Here is a 23,151-nt window from a genome sequence, read left to right on the forward strand (position 1 = left end):
AAAAGAAGATACCTTTTCCAATCGATTTCATCAAAATCCTTTGGGATCGTTTCATGATCGAATCAAATCGCTCATTTTAATACCATAGAATTTTCATAGAGGCGTTTCATATGAAATATTTCCACTCCCCTTTCATTTTTTCCTATCTTCCGTAACATACCAAAAAATTTCTTTATGAATTCATCCGCCCAATCCAGCCGACCTTCCTGGAAATGAATATAGATACATAATAGGGAAGTTTGTGGGATCGATTCAGGAAAATTTTCACCGTTTTCTTTTTTCACGTATCCCCAAATGGTGTCCCTGATTGAAAACCATCGTGTCAAACGATCCGCGAACAAAAAAATGTGTAACATTAGAAAACGGTGTTGATCTACCACGTCACCTGTTCTAAGCATTAGCGACGCGTTCAAGCGTTACATAAAAAAACAGATACTATTTATTTTGCGGGCGTAATTTACTTAATTGCCTTAATCTTTTCCAGTGAGCCTGCAAAGCTGACAGCTTTATTTTATAAATAAAAGGGCGGGATTATTTTTACTTCGCTGCGAGAAGGGATTACGACGCGGAAGATAAGCGGAAATTTTCATGCACGCGGACGATTAAATAAACGTTTTAATTTCGGATCAACGATGAGCCCCCATCCGCCTTTTTATATATGTCGTATAATTGTTTTAAAACCGTAATATGTGCATTTTTTGTGTAATGTTCTATATCACATGTATGTATGGTATATATGCCTTTATGTAAAACTCCGATGAATTTTTGCAAACTTTTGCATGTTTTAATTAGTGAAACTTTTACGCTCTCGACCGCCGATTCGAATTTAACGGTCCACTCTATAGTGTAGATTTTAAAGTTATACTTTTTACTTTATCTCGTTAATGCACAGCGTGAAATTTCAACCGAAGCTCGTTTACAGCTCCGCGTTAGATTTAAAAAGGCTTTCACGCTTATATTGCCGTGTAATATTAAAATAGATTCGCAACTTTAATGCGTGTTTTCCCTTAGCAAACGCTTGTGTTGTGAAATATGTACGTACATATGTCCCATGTAATATTTGCATATCATAAAAGTTTTCAAACGTAAACCAAAACACCATTACAAAACTAGTACTCGTTTTACTTTTGCCACGGATGTATGTTTGTATGTATGTGCATATGTACGTACACGAATAAAAAGAGCTTTTTTCTGAATTGAGTGATTGATTTCTCTTTTATGGATACTTAGAAGATAACACATGCGTAATAAAAGTGAAACAAGATCCTATCGGCGTTTCTACGACAAAGATTGATAGCTTCTGTATATTTTACACCAATTTTACACCCCCTGTCGAACTATTTCCTTCCTTGAATATGTTTTTTTTTATATAATACTAGTGGTGCTGCCCAGCTTCGCTCGATTCCACTTTTGAAGGTCTCTTCCGTTTTAGCACCGATATAATAAAAGTAACTTGAAATGGAAATGTAGTCTGGCAGTGAGATTATCGTCTTCGTTTGTTTTTTTATTAAATTTATTTAAATCGAAATTAACGTGCATACTTTAACGAAAAACATTCCATGTCAACGAGTTGCAAACAAAATAAAAAAACAACGACCGATTCGTACGGCGAGATGTTAGTCACAAATGTCACAATGACAGTTGAGCCTGTCGTATTTGGCCATAACAAGCATATCGAATCACCATTATAATATAAACATTTTAACATTCATTATATAACCAATGAGTGAAGTAAAAATATATATGAGAGATAATGAGAACCTATAATGCAATGTTTATAAGATATAGTGTGAAAACGATAAAGTTATAGGCTTTTAAACAATTAAAATCCGACAAAACGAGTGGGTGGTGGAAAGTCAAACAAATAAGGCAACTACCTATTAAACGTCACCGTATCCAAAAATATCACAAAGTTAGACGAGATTATTACGATTATTTTTCACCATCGAACTATAAAAATCGATTGAAATTTCCATCGTTGACGAAAACGCCCAAAATGGCTACGTTTCAAAACGATCGGAAGACTATAGGAATTTTAGCTCAGTCGTTTGCGAAGTGAAACATAAAAGAGCCTTGTAAACAAATGAATATTATTTAACGACCAACCAATCACAAACGTCTTTGACCAATTCAGCCAACCAGAAACGCATTACACACGCCGTTTCGGTTTTATATATAAGTTATTAACAATCAATATGAAATGTATATTTTTACCAGTTCAATATTAGCTCTACCTTTTGTGAAAAAATACATACACATATCAGCCAGCAACATAGCTTGATGGTTTCGTTAATGCTAACCGCCGAGAGGTTGCCGGGTTCGATCCCGTGGGTTGACCTCGATCGAAAGGAATTTATTCCGTGTATTATCGGTAGTGCTGTTTATCTGTAGTCGATTATTTCCTATCAAAGTTTTCCAATTTATCTGATTTCATTGTTGAAACGGTTCCTCGTCACATTGGCAAAACCATCGTAACCGTGGCGTAATTCCCAATAGGGGGTTACAAAGATGATTCAGGCTGTAGTAGCTCGTTGAACATTGACCAAATGCAAACAAAATAGCATGTTTGTATGTATGTACTAGGAGGACTGCAGCTCGCAACCCATATGCACGAGCCGCCATTGCGTCTTATCCACCACGTCGGCACTATTTACATATGACTTAAAAAATATACATATATATATATATATATATATATATATATATATATATATATATATATATATATATATATATATATATATATATATATATATATATATATGTACAAGTTTAATACCACAGAAACTATATCATTTTAAAATATAAAATTTAATCCATCGGCTATTCCGCCTTTCCCAAGTAGATATATATATATATATAATATTTCCAACATGTTACCTACGCAGTGCACTGAAATTTCTATTCACGAAGCAAATTTTCTTACACTCTGTATTCAAAGTATTTCAAACAGGTAGACCCGATTCGAAATCGTTATATCTCTGCGTCAATTAAACTTTTAGCACTTGAGAAGGTGAAGCTTCTAGTTTCAAATGATTTACACTAGTTGTCTCAGAGCACAAACAGCCCCTAGCCTTATTTACTCGCAAGATAGCGGCACAAGCAAAATTTTCACAACTTTCCATCAATGGTTGTAGGAAACACACTATTTGTTGAAACCCATAAGAAGAGGTGACTCTTTAGTATTTTTTTACATTTAGGCATTTTTTACATTAAGATAGGAGCATTAAAACATCTACAAAAATGCATTTAGTAAGAAGCCTTGTTTTCTCTATATGCCTATATGTTTTCTGTGTCTGCACCTTTATAGGCAGCCGAACGGAAGAAAATTGAAACTTTCGAAATGTAATGTTGAAAATGAATGTTGAGGACCTATTGGACAGTAAAACAAACCAGCTTTTCAATTCTGAAGTTGTTGCAGATAAAAGAATACCCATCAAAAATATGTTTGTGATGATTTTTTTTGAGAATATACAACAGTAGCCTGGAAAAGCTACTTACTTGTATTTGGTGCCGTAGAGGGGGAAGGGAGGAAGTGGAATATGTATCTCCTATACGGTGGACTAATCAAACCAGGTCGGCTTTTGGCTGTTCTGTCGTCATTGTATTTCGAAATGTCAATTGAAGAGAAAATTTAAGAGTCCAAAACCACATCCCAGTTCATAGAGGTCACAATTCTTGGTATTTTGCAAACATCTAAGATGTATGGCAATGTGTCAGTAAAAAATTAAATAATTGAAATCTTCATTACCCACTTAATCGCCACGCATTTGTAGAAACCGATTCAATTATTTTATTACATGTGTTTAGTGCCAACCCTTGACACTTACTCTTGAATATATCACAAACTAACGAAAAATATTGACTTTTTTCAATTTCATTAGTATCACAGGATATTTTTAGATGTCACTGTGAAGGAACCAAAATTAATTTCGAGGCATATCCTTAAATACGATGGAGCGCGCACCGATGCGCTTATGGCGATAAAGTGGTTAAGTTGTGGATAAGACCAGTTCTGAAGCATTCCATACGGCTTACATTGCCATCATGCGAGTGACTGAGGCTAAGTGCTGTTTTCAGAGAAAGAATCTAGTGGCTAAAATTTTTAGTAGTAAAAATTTCACCTATATATTGATTTCAAATTGGGTTTTTGAAACACTATATGTTACATCATAATGAACAATCTTGTACCATTATAAATATTATGAGCCCGATTGTTTTATACATTTTGATGGATTATTTTATTAACGAAAACCGTTGATCCAGTTTCATTAGCCGCTCGTCAATTATCGTATTTAACTATGACTGACGCGCCATATATTAATGCAGCTATTTGATTAAATCATAGTAAATGGTTTTATATCTTGAAAATTGATCGTTATATTATTCATTTTTCCGACGTTGAATAACTGCGTTATTATCTCGCTGATTCATTATACATTCGAATATAATAATAATGTCGATCAGAATATCTGTGTAAACGATATCTGTCTAACTTTATTCCTTTTACCCAACTATCGTGTTACACTAGTCTTGTGCACTCTTTCCGTTTCCTGTCTCAAGGCGTGATTTCCCCCCACTTCCGCTTACATCTTACAATGTTCAGTTTTCAGACTTTTCTCGCTTACAATATAGGTTTTCAAAATGCAAGCTTGAACTTCGTTATAACGAGAATCCGGCTGGAGAAAATTCTATATGTGATCTTTTTACAAAATGCCGCGCTGAATATTTTACCTTTATTCACATTTTTATTAGATTTATCTTTCGGATTTATTATTTGGTTAATTGGGTCCACTAATTTTCGCCGAGCCCCAATTTTGACAAAATCAAATTAATAATGTATACTTTTGACCCGGAAAAGACACCCTTCATTTTAAGTTGATATTTCTGTTGTTTTCTAGATTTCGTAATAATCTTTGGGATAAACCGTATTCAGAGATTGCTCAGAGCCTCTTTCAAGTTTCTTATCTGTATTGTTATGAGTTTAGCTGGATTATACGTGTCGCCTTTATTGTTTATATAGGGATTTTCCCTGTTTTGAATTGCTTCTGTCAGTCTGACTTTGAACACGTTTTGACGGAGAGTATCTTTTTATATTAATTTCATTTTAACAGTTAAAATTTGGGTTTTCTATTAAAAATTACTTATAATTTCTCTACAGATTTAAATTAGCGTTCTGTAATGTCACTTACAATTCAGAATTATTATTGAATATATTTATGTGAGATGTAGCATAATAGCTAATTATATTCAATCATACAAATAATAATATATTAATATACATATATACACATGCATGCATATACATACACAAGAAATAAAAATAACTATTTACATATTCATACCGAAGTGTTGCCTTACAGCTACCAGAAATCATCAATATTACTTATATAATATTGTATGGTTAATTTATTGCTACCTCTAGTGTAATATAGTATACCTGTTTACATCTAAGATACTCCTCATATATAATAAATTGAATTTGTACAACTGCATATTTTAACCGCCCATACTGTATTACCCATTTTTAATTGCCCATTCTATTCGTTAATAGATACATGTATGTACATAATACATAACAACACTTTGCAACAGGAGAGGGTTGACCAAACATTAATAGCTAAAGTTCTCATCGTTGAAGATAACTGCGGCGGCTTCACAACAAAGATGAGCTCAAGTAGATTAATTTTCAATTAAATACATTGGTTTACCTTTTTGGAAAACATACATATATACATACGTAAGTTCACCCAACAAAAAGAAAATATTACATATAATATAATATATATCACCTTATCAAGATCGTTACTCCCTGATGTTGGGACAAATCCAAAGAAAATTCCTCAGATTTTTACAAGGCTCTTTTATATTTTTATATCTGAAGATTATTTTTATATTTTTATCCATATCTGTACCCTAGTGCCTTTGTCTTATGATCTTTGAGGTTCAACTCCTTGGCAAAGAGAAGAGATTTATTTCTTGTGAAACATTTCATAAAATTATTAAGAGAAGAGACTCACAATCCCGCTATCCTGGAGAAGCTAAAATTTTTGGCCCCGGAAAATCATAGGGTTTTACGTAAACACGATATCTTGTTGCAAATTAGGGCTAGAGCAAACGTGCTCATGAACTCCCCCCTCTCGACAGCTGTTCAACTCCTTAACTTACTGGCACATTCCTTGGATCTCTTTAATGCCAGTTATGTTGAGTTGGTCGAACACATCCTACTTACATAGCACGATATACATAATTCACATTATTATTTATTTGTTTTTTTTTTTATTATATGTACATATTTCTTACATGCTTTTTTATGTTATATATGTTTATTTGTATTATAACCACAGTGACGCTTTGGGACTACCTGTCAAGTCACTGTAGTATTTATTTTTTGAAATAAAATAAAATATTCCAGAAATTCAAGACAAATTGAGTTACAAAAAATAAATATGTACGTCAAATCATACGATAGCAAGATATTTTCTTCACACGATTACAAATACTTTGGTGTGAAAATGTTGCTTAATCTGTTAGAAACTGAGACTGGACTTTGTAAAATTTTCCTTTATACACATGTATGGATATGCTAGTTACAGTAGACGTTTTTAGTCACTCCCCGGTTGGATAATGGTTATTATGTGACGTCATACTTTTTCATACATGTATAACAAAATTTGTGTAGTGCAAGCAGCGGTCGTTGATGGGTAGCAAATGAATTATCCGTTGATTCTAGGGCCGTTAATGGCCTATTGTGCCCCCGTTTTCGCCGTGCCAACACTCACCCCTTAACCGTTTTTCCTCGGCTTTTGAACATCCCCCAGAGGGGTTTTCCCTCGTGACGACCTCCACTGATTGCCGAACACCGTCTGTTTCAGCAGCCCAGCGAGAGACGGACCGTTGTTGTTATTCTACTTAACGGCCAGAAAATCGATGTGGCATGTGACCCAGCCACCGCAACAGCAGGCGAAGTATTTCAGGCAAGTATTTATTTGGTCGAAAAACACACGCTAAGCCTCTTTTTTTGAAATCCCTTTCCCTCTTTCACTCTTAATCCTTAGATATAAGCACCATCCGTTCTCGAAATCGCCAGCTTTTCCTTTCAACCTCAGTTTAAACCAGCGTTGTTCATTACTTTAAAGCGCGTATATAGATAGCTCTTTGAACCCAAATCACAACAGTGTGCTTTGGAGGTGATTCGTACATGAATACATATGTATATACATAATGAATGTAACGTAATAAGATACATTAGCCAGCAGTATAGCTCGGTGGTTGCGTTAATACTAACCACTGAGAGGTCCCCGGGTTTAAGCCCTGGGTTGACCTAGTTTGGAAAGAATTTATTCGAAAGTATTTCTATAGTACTGCTGGTCAGATTTGAATATTTGTGACTCCAAGTAGGGATCCCAAATCCGAATATACGAATACTTTTTATACGGAATTATTTTTTTATTTTCAATCTACAGTACATTTAGTTATATTTGATGTTACAGATCATGATTCTCTTACAATTTTAATAATATCTTGAAATTCTTAAAACTACAAATAAATAATTTAAAGCTACTTACTATTCAATATTCGAATATTTGAGATCCCTAACTCCAAGCCAATCATTTCCTATCAGAGTTTGCCAATTTATCTGATTTAATTGTTGAAACGGTTCCTCACCACATTGGAAAAACCCAGCTACCCACTATATCACCACTATTCGAATATGATTTCAAATTTATAATATATAAATGTATTTACATATGTATATACTTTTTTTTTAACCACTTAATCGCCACTCGTTTGTAAAACCGATTCGATTATTTTATCATGTGTTTAGTGCCAACCCTTGAAACTACCTGTTGAATATATCACAAACTAACGAAAAATATTGACTTTTTTCAATTTCATTAGTATCACAGGATATTTTTAAATTTCACTGTGAAAAAACCAAAATTAATTTCGAGTTGTACCCTTAAAGTGGTTAATAAAACATGCACACTCGTCATTACAGATCGCTCCAATGCGACGAGTGTACTATACAGATCAAGAAATATCAATTAATACATAATTGTTATATATTTTACACACTATGGCGGTCACTGACTCTTATTTGTATCATGTTGGGTGCACAACGCTTACTGGCCGCTGATACATACATATGTAATTCACAACTGCGCGAATATATTTTTCGCGCAGAATATATTTTTCAGTCCGCTGATTTTGTATTACGTTTTCGTCATAAACGAAAACGTGATACAAAATTGTATCAACCGTGTATTGTATCGACCACAAACGATTGACGAAAACGTGATAAAAAATAAATGTATATATCAGCGGACTGAAACAGTTCGCGCAGTCGTAAATCATATACATACATATGTGTACCAGCGGTCACTAAGCGTTGTGCACCCAACATGATACAAATATGAGTCAGCGGCCGCCATAGTGTTAAAGACGACATCTATGTCCAAACATTGTATAGAAGCATTGTTTTACTCAGCGAACAATCGAGATGCTGAATAACACGATTTTTTTGCGAAATTGGACAGGGATGCCTATTTGTAGGAACCGTTTCTATGAAAATCAGACAAATTGGCAAACTCTGATAGGAACCGATCGACTTGGAGTCACATATCCAAGGTCTGGCCAGCAGCAACCAGTGGGAATCGAACCCGTGACCACTTTGTTTGAAAGCGTTATATGCTAGCCATTACTCCATGATGCTGGTTTAATACTATAACGTTTAAAAAATTTACGTATCATTTGTTTAACGTTTGTATAAACATTTATTTTGTTGAATAGAATTAGAACGGCCCTTTGTAGCAATAATGAGTAGTTGAGTGGGTTGCTATCAGTCTGCCGTATTGTACGAAACTTATGCAAAAATTAAAGTACAAAAATATAGATACTGACATTATCATATATGCTAAAATTCTTAATTAGGGGCAGGGTATGTAGTTTTACGCTATTTTGTAAGTATTTTTACTATCATTTTTTGGGATGGGTTCTTTTTCAATAGTTCCCAGCTACAAACTGGAAGAAGGCCCAGTGGTCAGATCCGTTCTACTGCTAGAAGATGGAATATGCTTAATTTTTTACATATCTTCAGCGTAGTGCACTGGTAGAGCTATTGAATACCTGTAGATATGTAGGTCGTGGTTTTGAGTCCCGGTCAAATACGTTGCTGGTGAGGTCTTGTGGTTATTAAAAATCAGTATCCTCCCAATCAGTTTCCCGCAAATTCGAATTATTAGCATCTTGAATTTGTTGAATCTTATAAAACATTTGCTGTATATAATTTTTTTTTTGCTTGTCCATAGATGTCTCTATTTGTATTCATGTACTGTTATGTTTGATAAATTGTTACATAGTACTAATGTAAAAAAAATAATTTAACTATATGTGTCTCCTTGGGGTAATTCCTCTCATGGCACATATAATATAATGTATGTATGTAATAATAAATAAATCTACATACAAATATCGTCATGTGCTTTGAAACTTAAATGTATATGCAAGCAATGTCTGGTGTCAAATTGACGACCGGTAGAGCCGCAAATCCCCTAAGTGGAAAGAAAGATATGGAAACAGAGACGTGGGCAGATGGCAGTATCAACGTCGATAAGATATACCATATTACATATATGACTGGAAACTATCATGAATATGTAATGTCAAAAATTCAACAGTAAACAATGAAAGTAACGACACTATAGCTGTATATCGACACAAAACAATAGCCCTTATTTTTTTATGAGATAATGTGATGTTAATAAAACATCTTAAAATGGATCGTGAAGCAAATCTTAAAAATATAAGGAATAAAATACCTTTACCAGATCCAAAAGTTTGTATCAGCGGCGGTTTATCATACATTAAAAAAATAAGCGCTCGCTCAGGGGCCCGATATGGGTCTTTGCTACGAAAATTTACAACTTACAAAAATTATTATAACTCTCCACCATACGTTTGTAAGCCAATAATAAATGAAATTTAGGCCTATTTTACATAGTCTTTTAAAATAGTACCTATTTTATTCCAAAAACTGTTAGTGTTTCAATTATATATGGTAAATAAATAAAAAAAAATATGGTTTTGTAAAATTCTAACGAAAAACCATATACTGAAAAGCATGTTAAAAAACGATGATAGCATTTTTTTCTACTGAAGTGGGGGCCTCAAATTTCAAATACACTTTGAGCCCCCCCCCCCCCTATTTACTAGATCTGCTGCTGGTTTGTTAAACATTCCTGTAGTTTTTTATTTAATTAAGCACTATTAGACATAATTGTGTGAAAATTGAACTGTATAAAGTGTGATGTATCTAAATTGTTATTTTATGATTTCAGGCCATAATACAATCAGAGCGTTTTGACCATAATTTTATGCTTGGAATATCGGCGGTGATTGGAGGAGACTTTATATTTTTGCCTGATGATTACAGAATTAAAAAAGTCGCACCCGACCTTTGGTGTGGATATAACACGCTCAAAAGGAAAAGCGGTGCTAAATTTAATGTCAACGAGGAAATTACAACTTTCACACTCTTTTTGAGGATTAAATTTTTCATGCCGGCAAATCTTTCAAAGGCCGTAAGGTAAGTTGTATATTTACGTGTTTAAATAAACGCTATTATAAACGTGTTTCTTGCACATGTGTAGTGGTATGTTTTTATATTTATGGAGTGTAGTTGTGTGAGATTTTAATGTATCATAAGTCATAACTTTCGTCAACTTGATTCCAGGGGTGGTACATGGAGAAGTTGGGTCTATTTGCAACTTCGACGATCCATTGTCGAGGGGCAAATTACATTGCAGTTGCCACAACTCGTAGAACTTGCTGGATATGCACTCCAAGCTGAATTTGGAAACTATTCACACAGAGTGAGTTACATAAATATATAAAATTCTAATGTTTCATTTAAAAATTAATCTTATCTGTTTATTTTTTATCTAGAGTGTAATTAATCGTCATATTTAAACTTTTTATAGGAACATGCTTCTGGTGATTATTTTATATTGGAACACTACTTACCTGAAGGATCATTTTCCAATGAAGATAACCAAGTTCGTTTTCTTGTTAAACAGGTGAATTTAACCAAGTTTTATATAAAAAAATTATATCGTATCGATAAGCATTTCAGTAACTGATACGACCGGTACCGATAAAATAGTATTCAAAAAATCTCCAAAATACATAGACATACATCAGTGACGTCGCTAGGGGTAGTGTCACCTAAAAAATATTTTTTATTAATTATTAATATTTGTTAATTTTTATTACTTACGAGAGAAAAGCGCCAAAAGAGAAAATAAGTTCACAAGTTGTTTCTGGATTGCGTCTCCGTCTGATTGAATCGGTTTACTTTCGTACCTTTAGATACATACACCGATTTCTCTGGAATTTGAACAAAAGCCAATTATGGCTCATATTTGATGCTATATAGGTATATAGCTGCCCCAGACAGATTTTGCGGTAGCTGTATAAATACGGAAGCTGTATATATACAGAAAGCTGTATATATACAGAAATTGCAATGAGGCGTGTAGCCGCTCGAGAACCGTCATACTACAAATATTTCGAATTAGCGTTTTTCAATTTGAGCAATTTGGTGTCATTGCACTCCCCGCACGGGACTACCAACGGTACTGCATACACACACATTATATTTTTGACCATAAAAATGTGATCAGTGATCAATACTGAGTTCGAATCAGTCAAAATCTCAAGTTAGAATTTTTGCATGAGCACAAAACTGAATCTATTGTTACTATAAACATATACATATGTATATGTACATATGTACATACATAGACACAGTAAAAATGTAGTTTTGATGATTTTGCTGAAAACCAAAACCAAATCAAACAATTTTAAAAATCCAAATTAAATTTAAAAATGTCAGTCTTTTATACTACTTTTTTATTATCTTTACTCTGTTAATAAGTCATTCTATAATTATTTATTTCTCCCTTATAACTGGGTTTAAGAGAAAACCATTATTTTGATACATATAAAAAATATCATAATTCTTAGAATAATAGATAATTAATAAGAATAATTATCATAATTAATAGAACAATTATCATAATTCTTGTTGCTTACAATTTATTAATAGAATACAATCTCTTAAATAATAACCATTCAGAAAATTAAAAATATTTTTTTAATTTTTGCTATATTACCATTGTTCATACACCTATGTATGTACATATATATGTACTTACGTACATACCTAGTGCACACATACATATATTTATAAACTTACTATATTTTGTGTTATGTGATTCGTTGACAAACATATGTATATCAAATCACATACTTTTGCTTCCAATCCCAAAAAGCGAAAGGATGAAAAGCTAACACAATGACAGAAACACTCATAGTATGAACACTTCGCATTTCAATTAACTACAAGTTTGGATTAAGAGCATCCTCTACTCTTTTATAGATTTTATCCCTATTTTCGATATCACAATTTGGATCTGAATTAATACTTTCTCTGGTTTTCGATAATTTTAACTCATCGAATAATTGTTGAAAATCCTTGTTCCCATTACCAATAACTTCCTCAATATGATCTATCGCTATTTTGAGCTTTTTATTCTGATACAAGTTGTTATTATCCACTACAGTTATTATTTTTTTATCAAGGTATAGACGCCTTATAAGCGTGTCATATATAGTCGGCTTCTTAGTCATAGTACACAGATGGGATATCACTTCATCTGGAAAATAAGCATTTTTAGTATCTCCCAATCGTTGGAACAACTGACATAAATCTTCGACTGCCTTGTGAGATGAATGCTTATAAACAAAAAGGTCTGTTTGATTGGGAAGTTCATAACTTATCGAACCGTCACTTTCTTTTTCTTCTGTTTTAGCTTGTACAGAGTATTTTGGCTTAGGTGGTACCTAAAATTTATATTTCGTATTTTATAAAAGAAATATTATTTAATCCTATATTTACAAAATTCACTATAAATTTTACCTCTAAGAAAAAGAATAACTTTGGTTTACATTTCAAAGCTTTACAATTATTGTTATAGAACTTTGTAATCAATTCGATTTCTTCCAAGTTTCTGCTTTCATATATTTCTGTTTCATTTGATATCAATTTTTCGGTAATAGTTATTACAATTGTACAAAAATCAAAATAAAATTTGATTTCATCATTTGTGTCTAAAATTAAATAACAATTGTACATGCTTAGAACATTATAACATTTAAATTAAAGTACTGCAGTTTTGCACTTAAAAATAATAATATATTTATAATATACAAACAAAACCAAAATAATGGTTTTTATCAGTTTTGATTTTGTTATTTAAATTAAATAGTTTCAATGATTCATATTGGCTCATTCCAAAACCAAGGATGGTATTCCATTTTTTACCTGTTTTTATTTTTAGATCAAAATCAAATAGGGTTTTGAATTCTTTGATGATGAAACCGAAACTTTCTAAGTTTTTTTTGAGGCTCTGGATATCTGAAATTATAAGCATTCGTTTTATACTTGTTTATAATAGATAAAAAAATCAATAATGATTTTCCGTCTCAGTGAATTTTTGCTTGATAAAAAAGAATTCGACTATAAAAATAATTACATAATTTTATTTGATTGCCGTATTCATGTTTGGGCATACAAATTTATATTAAAAAAAAAATACATTACATTTTAGGTGCTATAGACAAATTTAAATCAATTATTCAAAATTTTTTTTATATTTATTCTTACTTTGTGTATTAAATGCTTTGTTTCATGCACATTGGACACGCTTACCTATTTTTAACTCGTTTAAAATGTACACTATTCCTTGATTTATATTGTCCTTATATATATAACTATTTTCTTCAATTTTTTTTGTTAAATCTTTTTTTTTATCGTATGGTGCCATTGCTTTGAAAAGTTGTAAGACCCAATCGGATATATCATTGATACTGAGTAAAATTCAATGACTGAAGATGAATTTTTATCACACTGATAACATATCTATGCACATACATACATACATTATTTTTTTATATGTATATAATACGTACATATGATGTAACACTAGGGTGGGGCTATGTCCCGGTTTATAAATCTGTGGCCTCATGTCCCAGTTTATCAGTCAGTTGTCCTGGTATTCTATCAAGCTATTTGATCAGACAAAAACAAGTAAATGTAAGAATTAAATGTGTAATGGTTGTCATCACAAATATAAGTTTAAATTGAAAATAAACATTGATAATACCAATACCAATTCAATATTAAGTTATTTCAATAATAGCAATCAATGATGTAGGATTTCGTCCTCAATCAGTATTTGGTTCACATCCAAAAATTATTTTAATTTTATTCAAATTTCTTCTATTTGCATGTTAATATGCATTTGCATATTATACATATCCTCTAATTTTTAAATATCTTTAAATTTTCTAATAAACTCATTTCGTAACAGAGTTATCTTATCAGCATATTGATTATATATTTAGATTAGTTTCTATCTTTAGATTTAGCTGCCATATTTTCGAATTGTTCTACATCCCCTCTCCTCAATTACGCTTCTAGGAGAAAAATTTTCTCCTTGTCATGTCAGTCAATGTTTTGTTCTTTCCTTGATGTTGCGAATTTAACTGATTTAGTTTTCCTGTAGTGTCAGAAAGAAAATCAAGATCATGCACCCGCTTATCGTCTTTCAATTGAGTATATAATTTATTAGCTGTTGCTAAACTCCTTTATTTCAGGTAAAATACCCAAGAATCTTTAAAAACTTAGCACGGCTCACCCACTTTACATCAGTGTGCAATAGTAATTTCCCACGATCAGATTCGCATTCTTCTAGTAATGCTCTGAATTTCCGTATTTGCAAACTATTCTACGAATTGAATTAACTATTTTCAATGCGACATCCATTACATCGTCTGAATTTAAAATCTTTGAGCGCAAAACTTCGAGCAATCTCTTATGGAAAAAACTATAATGAAATAATTTGTATGAAAGGGAAACAAATTGGATACACTTTTGTAAGTTTACCATGGAAAAAATTATATTGTATCTTATGAAACCGATTATACTGTATCTTATGGGGAACTAGGAATGGCTACGCAGTCGATCGGTCGACGCTTTGGCCACCCCTGCTGTATATGGTCAAAATTTATTTAAGATCTCAAGGCTAAGGATAGATTGAATGATTTATGTGTATTTTTAATTAAGAGAAATGCAACACAATTCTTAGATTTAGATGTAGAATTATTGATAACTTTGTTTCCTTGAAGGCAAGGATAATACATTTTCAATATAAAAACTGCAGTAACTATTTCAGTAATTATACTCCTCCATTTTCATATTCAAAAACCTTGTAATGAATACATACAAAAATTGTGGTAGAATATTTTTCATGTTCAAAAATTGTCAATTTTAGTAATTTTTTTCAAAACTCAGTTTTAAATTCAAAAAGACGCTTCAAAATTTACCGATTTTGACTACGAATTTATCTTATGATTCGACTCCGACTCCAAATTCCACAGACATAGTTTTAACTGCAACTTCAATTCGAAATTTTAGTGAAACATAAAACCAGTTAAAAGTCTACTCACTGATAACAGTATTTAGATGTAACTGATAAAATCAGAATCGATTGGTCTATTCATATTAGCACAGCAAAGATAAGCAATTGCACGTAACCAGCAAGAATGGAAAGTATTCTTTGATACATTATATATGTCAGCAGCATGGCTCGGTGGTTGCGTTTATGTTTAGCACCGATAGATTAGTGGGCTCGATCCCGTGCCAATCTTTAATACTGCTGGTTAGACTTGGATATTTACGACTCCAAGTCGATCTTTTCTCATAAGATTTTGCCAATTTATCTGATTTTCATTGTTGAAACGGTTCCTCAAATTGCCAAAATATCTGAATTTGATTTATGTACAAGTCTAAATACATAGATGTCTCAATTGATTAATTAATTATTCAAAATATAAACAAAAAGTATTCATAGTGTGCATTTCTATGAATGTATATACTTTTTGAATTTCAGACACAAACAAATCAATTTAATAAAAAAAATTACAATAAAATAAATATAAGACAGAAGAAACAATCGGTTTTGGCCACAACATATGAAAATATATAAACTCAACTATTTTATTTATAATGTAATTTAAATATATGTTTTTTATAAAGAAATTTATTTATTTATTTATTTGGAAAATTTACAGTTTATTAAGTTACATAGATTGATAGTAAAAAAAATATAATTATGTTAAGTAAACCATTAATAATTTTCACATATAGGTAAAAAAAAGAAAAGCTCAAACATTTAAAATAAGAAACAAAAATGATAATAGAGTAAGATAGTTAAAGAAAACAAAAAAAGAAAAAAAATAGAAATAACAGTATAATAAAAATATCAAAATAATAAGAATAATAATATGATAAAAATTATGAAATAATAAAAAAAATATAATATATAACAAAAAACAAAAAGACAAAATAAATACATCAAAATAAAAATTCATAATCACAATCGTAAATTTTCATTAAAAGTAATCATCGAAAAACAAATTTGCAATAATTACTCTAGCTTGTATAGCATTAATATTAAATAAGTCAAACATAGAAATTGTTAAGATTAGTGTGTTGACGGTGGAGCTTGCACGCCAGATGAATGAGCTTCTTCCATAATTAGAAAAAGTATTAGGTATGTAAAGGAGCTCATTACATCTAGTCATTCTATTTGGTACACGCAATGATAGTCTGCTCAATAATTGAGGACAGTCGATCGAGCCGTTAAGGATGTTCAAAATTGTTGAGATGTCAGCTATCTCCCTTCTTTTGACAAGAGGAAGTATATGCTGACACCTACAAGCATCTTCATAGGAAGTATAGGTTAATCCAAAACGGCTACTGACGTACCTCAAGAATCTCTTCTGAATGCGCTCCAATCTGTCTCTTGCACCAGAGTACTCTGGGTTCCAAACTTGGGATGCAAACTCAACAATACTTCTTACGTATGCACAATATAGTATTTTGTATGATTTTATAGAAGTAAAGCATTTGGAGGACCGGATGACGAACCCGAGGGCCTTCGACGCTCGAGCTACAACATTGTCAATATGTTTACTAAAGGATAGATCAGAGTTTAAAAAGACTCCCAAATCCCTAATTTCCGATACCCTTGTGAGTCTATGTCCGTTGATTGAATGAGGAAAGTCAACTGGACATAGTTTTCTGGTGAAGGTTATGCAGGAGCATTTTGCTACATTAATTTCCAACTTATTTATGCTGCAATAAGCCTCTAGCCTGAACAAATCATCTTGTAGGGCCAAAGTATCATTTCGGTTGTCTATTCTCTTGAAAATCTTCATATCATCAGCAAATAATAGTACATTTGAATTCTGAAAACATTTTTCAATATCGAAGATGAAAATATTGAATAATAGAGGTCCCAAGAGGGAGCCTTGTGGAACACCAGAAGGAATATTCATCCATTTCGATATAAATCCATTTAATGAGACAGCCTGTGATCGACGTGTAATGTATGAGGTGAACCATCTATAGAGATCACCATGAATACCGATCTGTAAAAGTTTTTCAAGGAGAATATCGTGATCAATCCTGTCAAATGCCTTACTATAATCTGTATATATAGTATCAACCTGAGACCGATCGTTCATGGCATTAGTAACGAAATCATTAAATAGTAGTAAATTTGTTGTAACTGAGCGTCCTTTCTGAAAACCATGTTGTTGCATACTAAGAGATTGCGAGATAGCTGGAAAAAGTAAAAAATTATTAAAATTCAATTTATTTGTGGATTTACTTCAATAAAATTAGAGATTCTAGTTGACACCTACTGTAATACTACGAATTTAAAAAAAGTAGTAAAAAGGAGTTGGAATAAGTTGACTCTGACTCCGTTTGAAATGCTCCGACTCTACAGCCCTGCTTTATTCATACCACTTGAATTCCAATTTTGCAGTATTTTTATTAGTTGTATTTATTATGCAAATGAAATCAATAAAATCAATTTTCTTTATTTCAGGCTCACGAATCTCATAAAAATGTAAGAATTGATGAAGCAAAAGAAAAATTTATATCATACGTCCAAACATTCAAAGATTACGGCTCTCATTTTTATACAGCCATTTGGGTAACCTCTTCATTTTTTTGCCTTTAATCATTTAATAGTGCTCAAATCAAAAAATAATGATTTTAATCAATTTTAATCATTTTAGGCAACAAGTGATGGCTTTACACGTGACGTGTGGCTTTCCATATCGCCACGAGGAATGATATTGTATTCGCGCAACACCTGCATCACGGCTCTACCCCGAGATACTTACATTGGTAATACAAACAGTAGAGTTCTTTTACAAAGTTTGGCCTGGCAGCATATACACACTCTATACTATAACAAACGGACTTTGTATGTTGTGCCAAATAATAAGGCTGGTTCTGGCAACTCAAGCAAATCCGGTTCTAAATTTAAGCTGAAGTTGGATTCAAACAAGTCCGTTTCATATTATTCGTATGTATTGTATTGGTTGATTAATTTCGTTTCTATACAATGATTTTTTTTATTACAGGAGTTATTTCACTTTTTGGCTAGCTTCTTTGCATCATCGGTTTTATATGCGACTGCATGCCGATATAAACTCTCTTTTGAATATATCTGATGAATTTAGTATACCTTTGGAATGCGGTAAACGAGCGCCAAATGAAATTGAACTGAATTCAGAAAAACGACCTCAAGATGCATGGATGAACGATTGTAGTAATTTTCATGACAGTTATAATTTAGCGGTACGAGGAAAATTCAAAGTTCCTAACAATGCAATGGAATACTTTCAACAAAATGATAAAATAGAAGAAATTCAGAACAAAGAAAATGAAAAACCACTTAAAACAGTTGGTTCTGATTGGTAATTATTATAATACTATTTCTTTTTGTATAAAAATTTAATGAATAAATTTAATCATCTCGTATTATTGCAGTGAAAAAGATCAATGTGGTTCTCGAGAATTCAAATGCACTGATTATGCTAATGTCAGTAGTTCTGAAATATTATCATCTCCGGAAAGTTGCAGCCTTCCGAGGAGATTGGGTGTGAAAATGGGAACGAGAGTATTTAACGGGTCTAATCATTCCACAGCTATCCATCATAAGCAATTTCATTCTTTGGATGCTTCTCATATAGGTATGCTTTCATAAAATTATTCCTTTATTTAAATTAAACAATCAGTGTTGTTAATAATTATGTACTTAATATAATATTTTGAAGATCATTCGAATCAAGTTACATTTTCTCCTGAGCGATTGGTTCAATCCGATGTTGATCTTACATCAGTGCACAGTGATTCAGATGATCCATCCGGGTACCAAAAACCCGGCACGTGCAACGTTAATAGAATGAACATTTTACCTCAACGGAACTACGCATCTAACGTCACCAGAAGCGCTGCTAATATCAGTAGTGCTTATGTTATTGGTACATTTACATTTGATTGTGTTAATATAATAGTTTATTTTAAGTCAACCGAATTACAGTAAGCAATGTGTTTATATTTTAGAATCTCCAAAGTCAAACAATAACACTTTCGCTTATAGACCTCACAATGATGAGACTCTTATGAACTCATCATTGCAAGACAGGTTGAATTCAATGGGATGTGTTCAATCGGAGAGACATTTCAAAACAGTGTCTCTTGTTAGGGGAACCAACGGTGCTTTGGGTATGCAAGTAGCAGAAGGTTCTGATGGTTAGGATTTTTATTCAACTATCTCTTTATTTGCTTTTATATTGAATCGTTTATAACTTTGTATGTTGTTGTTTTTAGGAAATGTTTATGTTAAATCGATAACTGCCGGTGGTCCTGCATATAAATTGAAACAAATCTATCCCGGTGATCAAATAATATCTGTAAACGGACAGACTCTGCTGAATTTGAATTATAACAGAGCTTTATCCATGCTTCAGAACGCTCCGAAGAATGTAGAAATAATCTTATTGCAGACTGTGAATGCAGGAGACAAATTGAAATCAAAAAGTCCATCTGTCAACTTTCGAAAAAGCAGTTTGCCGTTGTCGGATTCCAATATTGTTGCAAAGCTACTAAACGGAGATTCATTTTCTAAACTATCACTTTATAATCAAAAAAATAAAAGCAACGTTTCAAAGAGCGATACCAGCGAAAAGTCTGATCGCTCATCCAAACCGCAAAGAATAAATGTAGAATTAAACGATGATATGTTGAATGTTGAAGCACTGAAGACAATAAACGTACTTTTAGCTCTTACTAAACGAAATATTGAAAGGAACACTAGTGTTAAGGGTGGACATATGAATTCGGAACGGACCCAATCAAGTTTGAATGTCACATCAGATGGAGTTCTTGACAGCCCCGATGCTTACCAATATTCCTCTTCTACTGAGAGTACGCCTTCGAAAAAGCATAGAGTTAAACACAATTCTTTCAGCATGATTCATCGGGAAGTGAAAAATTACAAACGAAGGCCATTGAGTGTACATATACCTTCCGACGTAAACATATTTGACACCACACTGGACACCACTATTAGCTCCGTCGAAGATGGTTTTAATTTTAGAACTCGGTCTTGTGATAACATCACCGTATTAAAAGCAAATCAGAGTATTGTCGGTAATGCGAATTCTCTCAGTCAACTTAAATTAACACCCGTGAAAAACATATCGGCTGCAAATGACTTTCAATCTAAACTTAACCAGGGATTGCCTAAAATTGCAGCCTATAGTAGAAAGTGGGCTGGGCATGTTAAATATCCTGTAACTCCATCAAAAGTTGCCTTGAATAATATAACAAGAAGTACTGAAAATGATAATGATAAATTGAACCAATTTGTTTATGAAAATTCATTTTCAGATGAAGAGCAAATATTTATATAGAGCGATGAATTGTTGAATAAATCATATCGATAGGCATTAAATTAATTTTTTTCTTAAAACATTGCTTACATTGTGATACTTATTATGTAGTTTAGTCTAAAGACATGGCCTAAAATAATGTTTGACAACAGAAGCTATGAAGTATATAATGTTGTACATAACATTTTTATAAAAACAAAACGTTTTTGTAGCATTTCAATTTTTTATTGATGGATTTGTATTTTCATAGCAAAATTGTAGTATTTTTATTTTATAACGTAGGGCTAATGTTGTCAAAATTTGACAATACAAGGACCAACTTAAAATATATGTTTTTACATGCCATTGAGTTTAGGGAATGGTTAAAACAAACTGAGGGTATTCTGTTTGGTGTTATTACAATAACTGAGAGCTTCCTAGTATTTCTCTAAAATGTTTCAAGTGCCAATACAATAAGTTAATCAAACATTTTATAACATGTGAAGTCATCGTTGTAAATGCATCATCTTAGTTATTTAATGTGTAGATAGAACTATCGGTTAAGTTAATTTTAGGCAATTTATTTCAATAAACGACTTGTATTATATGTACACTTACTCATAATATGTATGTATGGTTTTGAAAAATCAATTCAACTGTTATACATACATACATATATACATTTGTATGTATAATATATCATATTTTTTTGATTTTGTTACCATTATGCAAAATTATATTAAGATATATTCAACGGTATTAATATGTACATGTTTAATACATCATTTTGAAGCCTAACCGTGTGTATATTGTCTGTCCATTCATTATTTTCATCAATGAATGCTTACAAATGAAAAATGTTATGATTTCCTTTCCATTTTGTATTTCTTATGAATTATGAATAAATAAAATTGTGTCTCAAAGATGTGCTTTACATTTGTTAGTTTAAACAATTGTTTTAAGTATTATAGTTGTATTATATACGATTAATTGTAACTAATTATATGGTGCAATTAAAAATATGCATAGCGATTATTATAATCATATACATATAGTGTACATGTTTTTCATTTTTATATTTTTTCATATTTTATATTGTAATATGTTTTTGTTGCATTTATATAATATAAACGAAATTTATAATTTGTTGTGAATATGAAATGCTATAACTACCTATTTAATTTTCAATATATAATGTGACTTTTAATTGTAATTTAAAATTATTACATCATCCTGTCCTGGAAAGGGGCTGATTATATCTTATTTTTAATAATTAGAATTACAATCAGCATAAATAAACATTCACATAGTGCATTAAAGTGGCAATTATAGCAATTTTGTTTGTCTTTCCATTTTTTTCTTCTCGTTTTTCAACATACAGCTTCATTGATTAATTGCTACATTAATCAGGATGAAGTTTTTGTTTGAAATTTACTGATTATTAAATTGTTATTCACTGTCGTAAAAATAAATGTTACCATTTTTATATCTATACTGTACAATAACTAAATCTCATTAATCTCAAAATTAATTGTAATGTGTGTGTCATCATCTTGTCTATACATATTACTGTTTTAGAATCATTATAAGTAACTTTAATATGAAAAAATATTTATTCACGTAATTATCGATTTAATTATAATATCAGATACTCAGCAATTCATAAATACGGAAAATTTATTTTGGAAATTAAATGGAAATTGTGTGTTAGTCATACATACATATATGTATTTACTGTATGAATAGATTCTCATGAAATAGTAACGAAATCGGTATAAACCTGTAGGCAGTATTTGTATTTAGTGTTGTAGATATTTTCGTGAAAATATCTGGATGTTAAATGTCAGAAAAAAAGACATTTGTCACATTAAAAATATATGTCTAAATGCGTTAGATAAAATAATAATGTTGAAACATGGCATATTTTTGTTAATATTAAATTTATTGGTAATAATTTTCCTTATTAAATAAATAAATTTTATTATAGATTATCTACGTAATATAAATAAATTGTAGATTATTTGTGATTTGTTAAATGTTCTCAAGTAATAAAAGTTTTATTTAGTTTATATCTATAATAAAATATGATTCATAAATTTTCTTTACAGCTAATTCGAAAAAATAAAATGGTATTTATGTACAATAAAAAATATAATTAAACTTGCATTAATTTTTTTTTGGAGAAAAAAAACAACTAAAGTACAATTTATACAAAACAATAATATCTTATATTTAAACATATTGTTTACATATCCTCTCATCTAACAATTAAATATAGATTATTATATG

At 31.5% G+C, this 23,151-nt stretch overlaps 2 protein-coding genes across 4 annotated transcripts in view; one reads left to right on the forward strand and one right to left on the reverse strand.

The window, feature by feature from the left end:
• Positions 1–22,192, forward strand: part of LOC143923099 (tyrosine-protein phosphatase non-receptor type 13-like) — a 197,344-nt gene extending 175,152 nt beyond the window's left edge. For 2 of the 3 annotated variants that reach the window (XM_077446607.1, XM_077446608.1), the window contains 11 exons: positions 6,879–6,977; positions 10,341–10,588; positions 10,736–10,874; positions 10,983–11,078; positions 18,024–18,131; positions 18,217–18,491; positions 18,568–18,903; positions 18,977–19,179; positions 19,264–19,470; positions 19,553–19,741; positions 19,820–22,192. In XM_077446607.1, the coding sequence (XP_077302733.1) occupies positions 6,879–6,977; positions 10,341–10,588; positions 10,736–10,874; positions 10,983–11,078; positions 18,024–18,131; positions 18,217–18,491; positions 18,568–18,903; positions 18,977–19,179; positions 19,264–19,470; positions 19,553–19,741; positions 19,820–20,904 (2,985 nt within the window). In that variant the 3' untranslated portion in view covers positions 20,905–22,192. Of the gene's footprint in view, positions 1–6,875; positions 6,978–10,340; positions 10,589–10,735; positions 10,875–10,982; positions 11,079–18,023; positions 18,132–18,216; positions 18,492–18,567; positions 18,904–18,976; positions 19,180–19,263; positions 19,471–19,552; positions 19,742–19,819 lie in introns of all 3 variants that reach the window. The other variant, XM_077446606.1, reaches the window with a different exon arrangement.
• Positions 11,903–13,952, reverse strand: LOC143923100 (uncharacterized). The gene is made up of 4 exons (XM_077446609.1): positions 13,775–13,952; positions 13,388–13,480; positions 12,983–13,173; positions 11,903–12,906 (listed from the first exon to the last, which is right to left on the reverse strand). The coding sequence occupies exons 1-4, from the start codon at positions 13,887–13,889 to the stop codon at positions 12,403–12,405; spliced, it is 903 nt and encodes a 300-aa protein (XP_077302735.1). The 5' UTR covers positions 13,890–13,952; the 3' UTR covers positions 11,903–12,402.
• Positions 22,193–23,151: the final 959 nt, after the last annotated feature.

This window comes from Arctopsyche grandis, chromosome 3 (assembly GCF_051622035.1).
Source record: "Arctopsyche grandis isolate Sample6627 chromosome 3, ASM5162203v2, whole genome shotgun sequence".
NCBI classification, from domain to species: domain Eukaryota; kingdom Metazoa; phylum Arthropoda; class Insecta; order Trichoptera; family Hydropsychidae; genus Arctopsyche; species Arctopsyche grandis.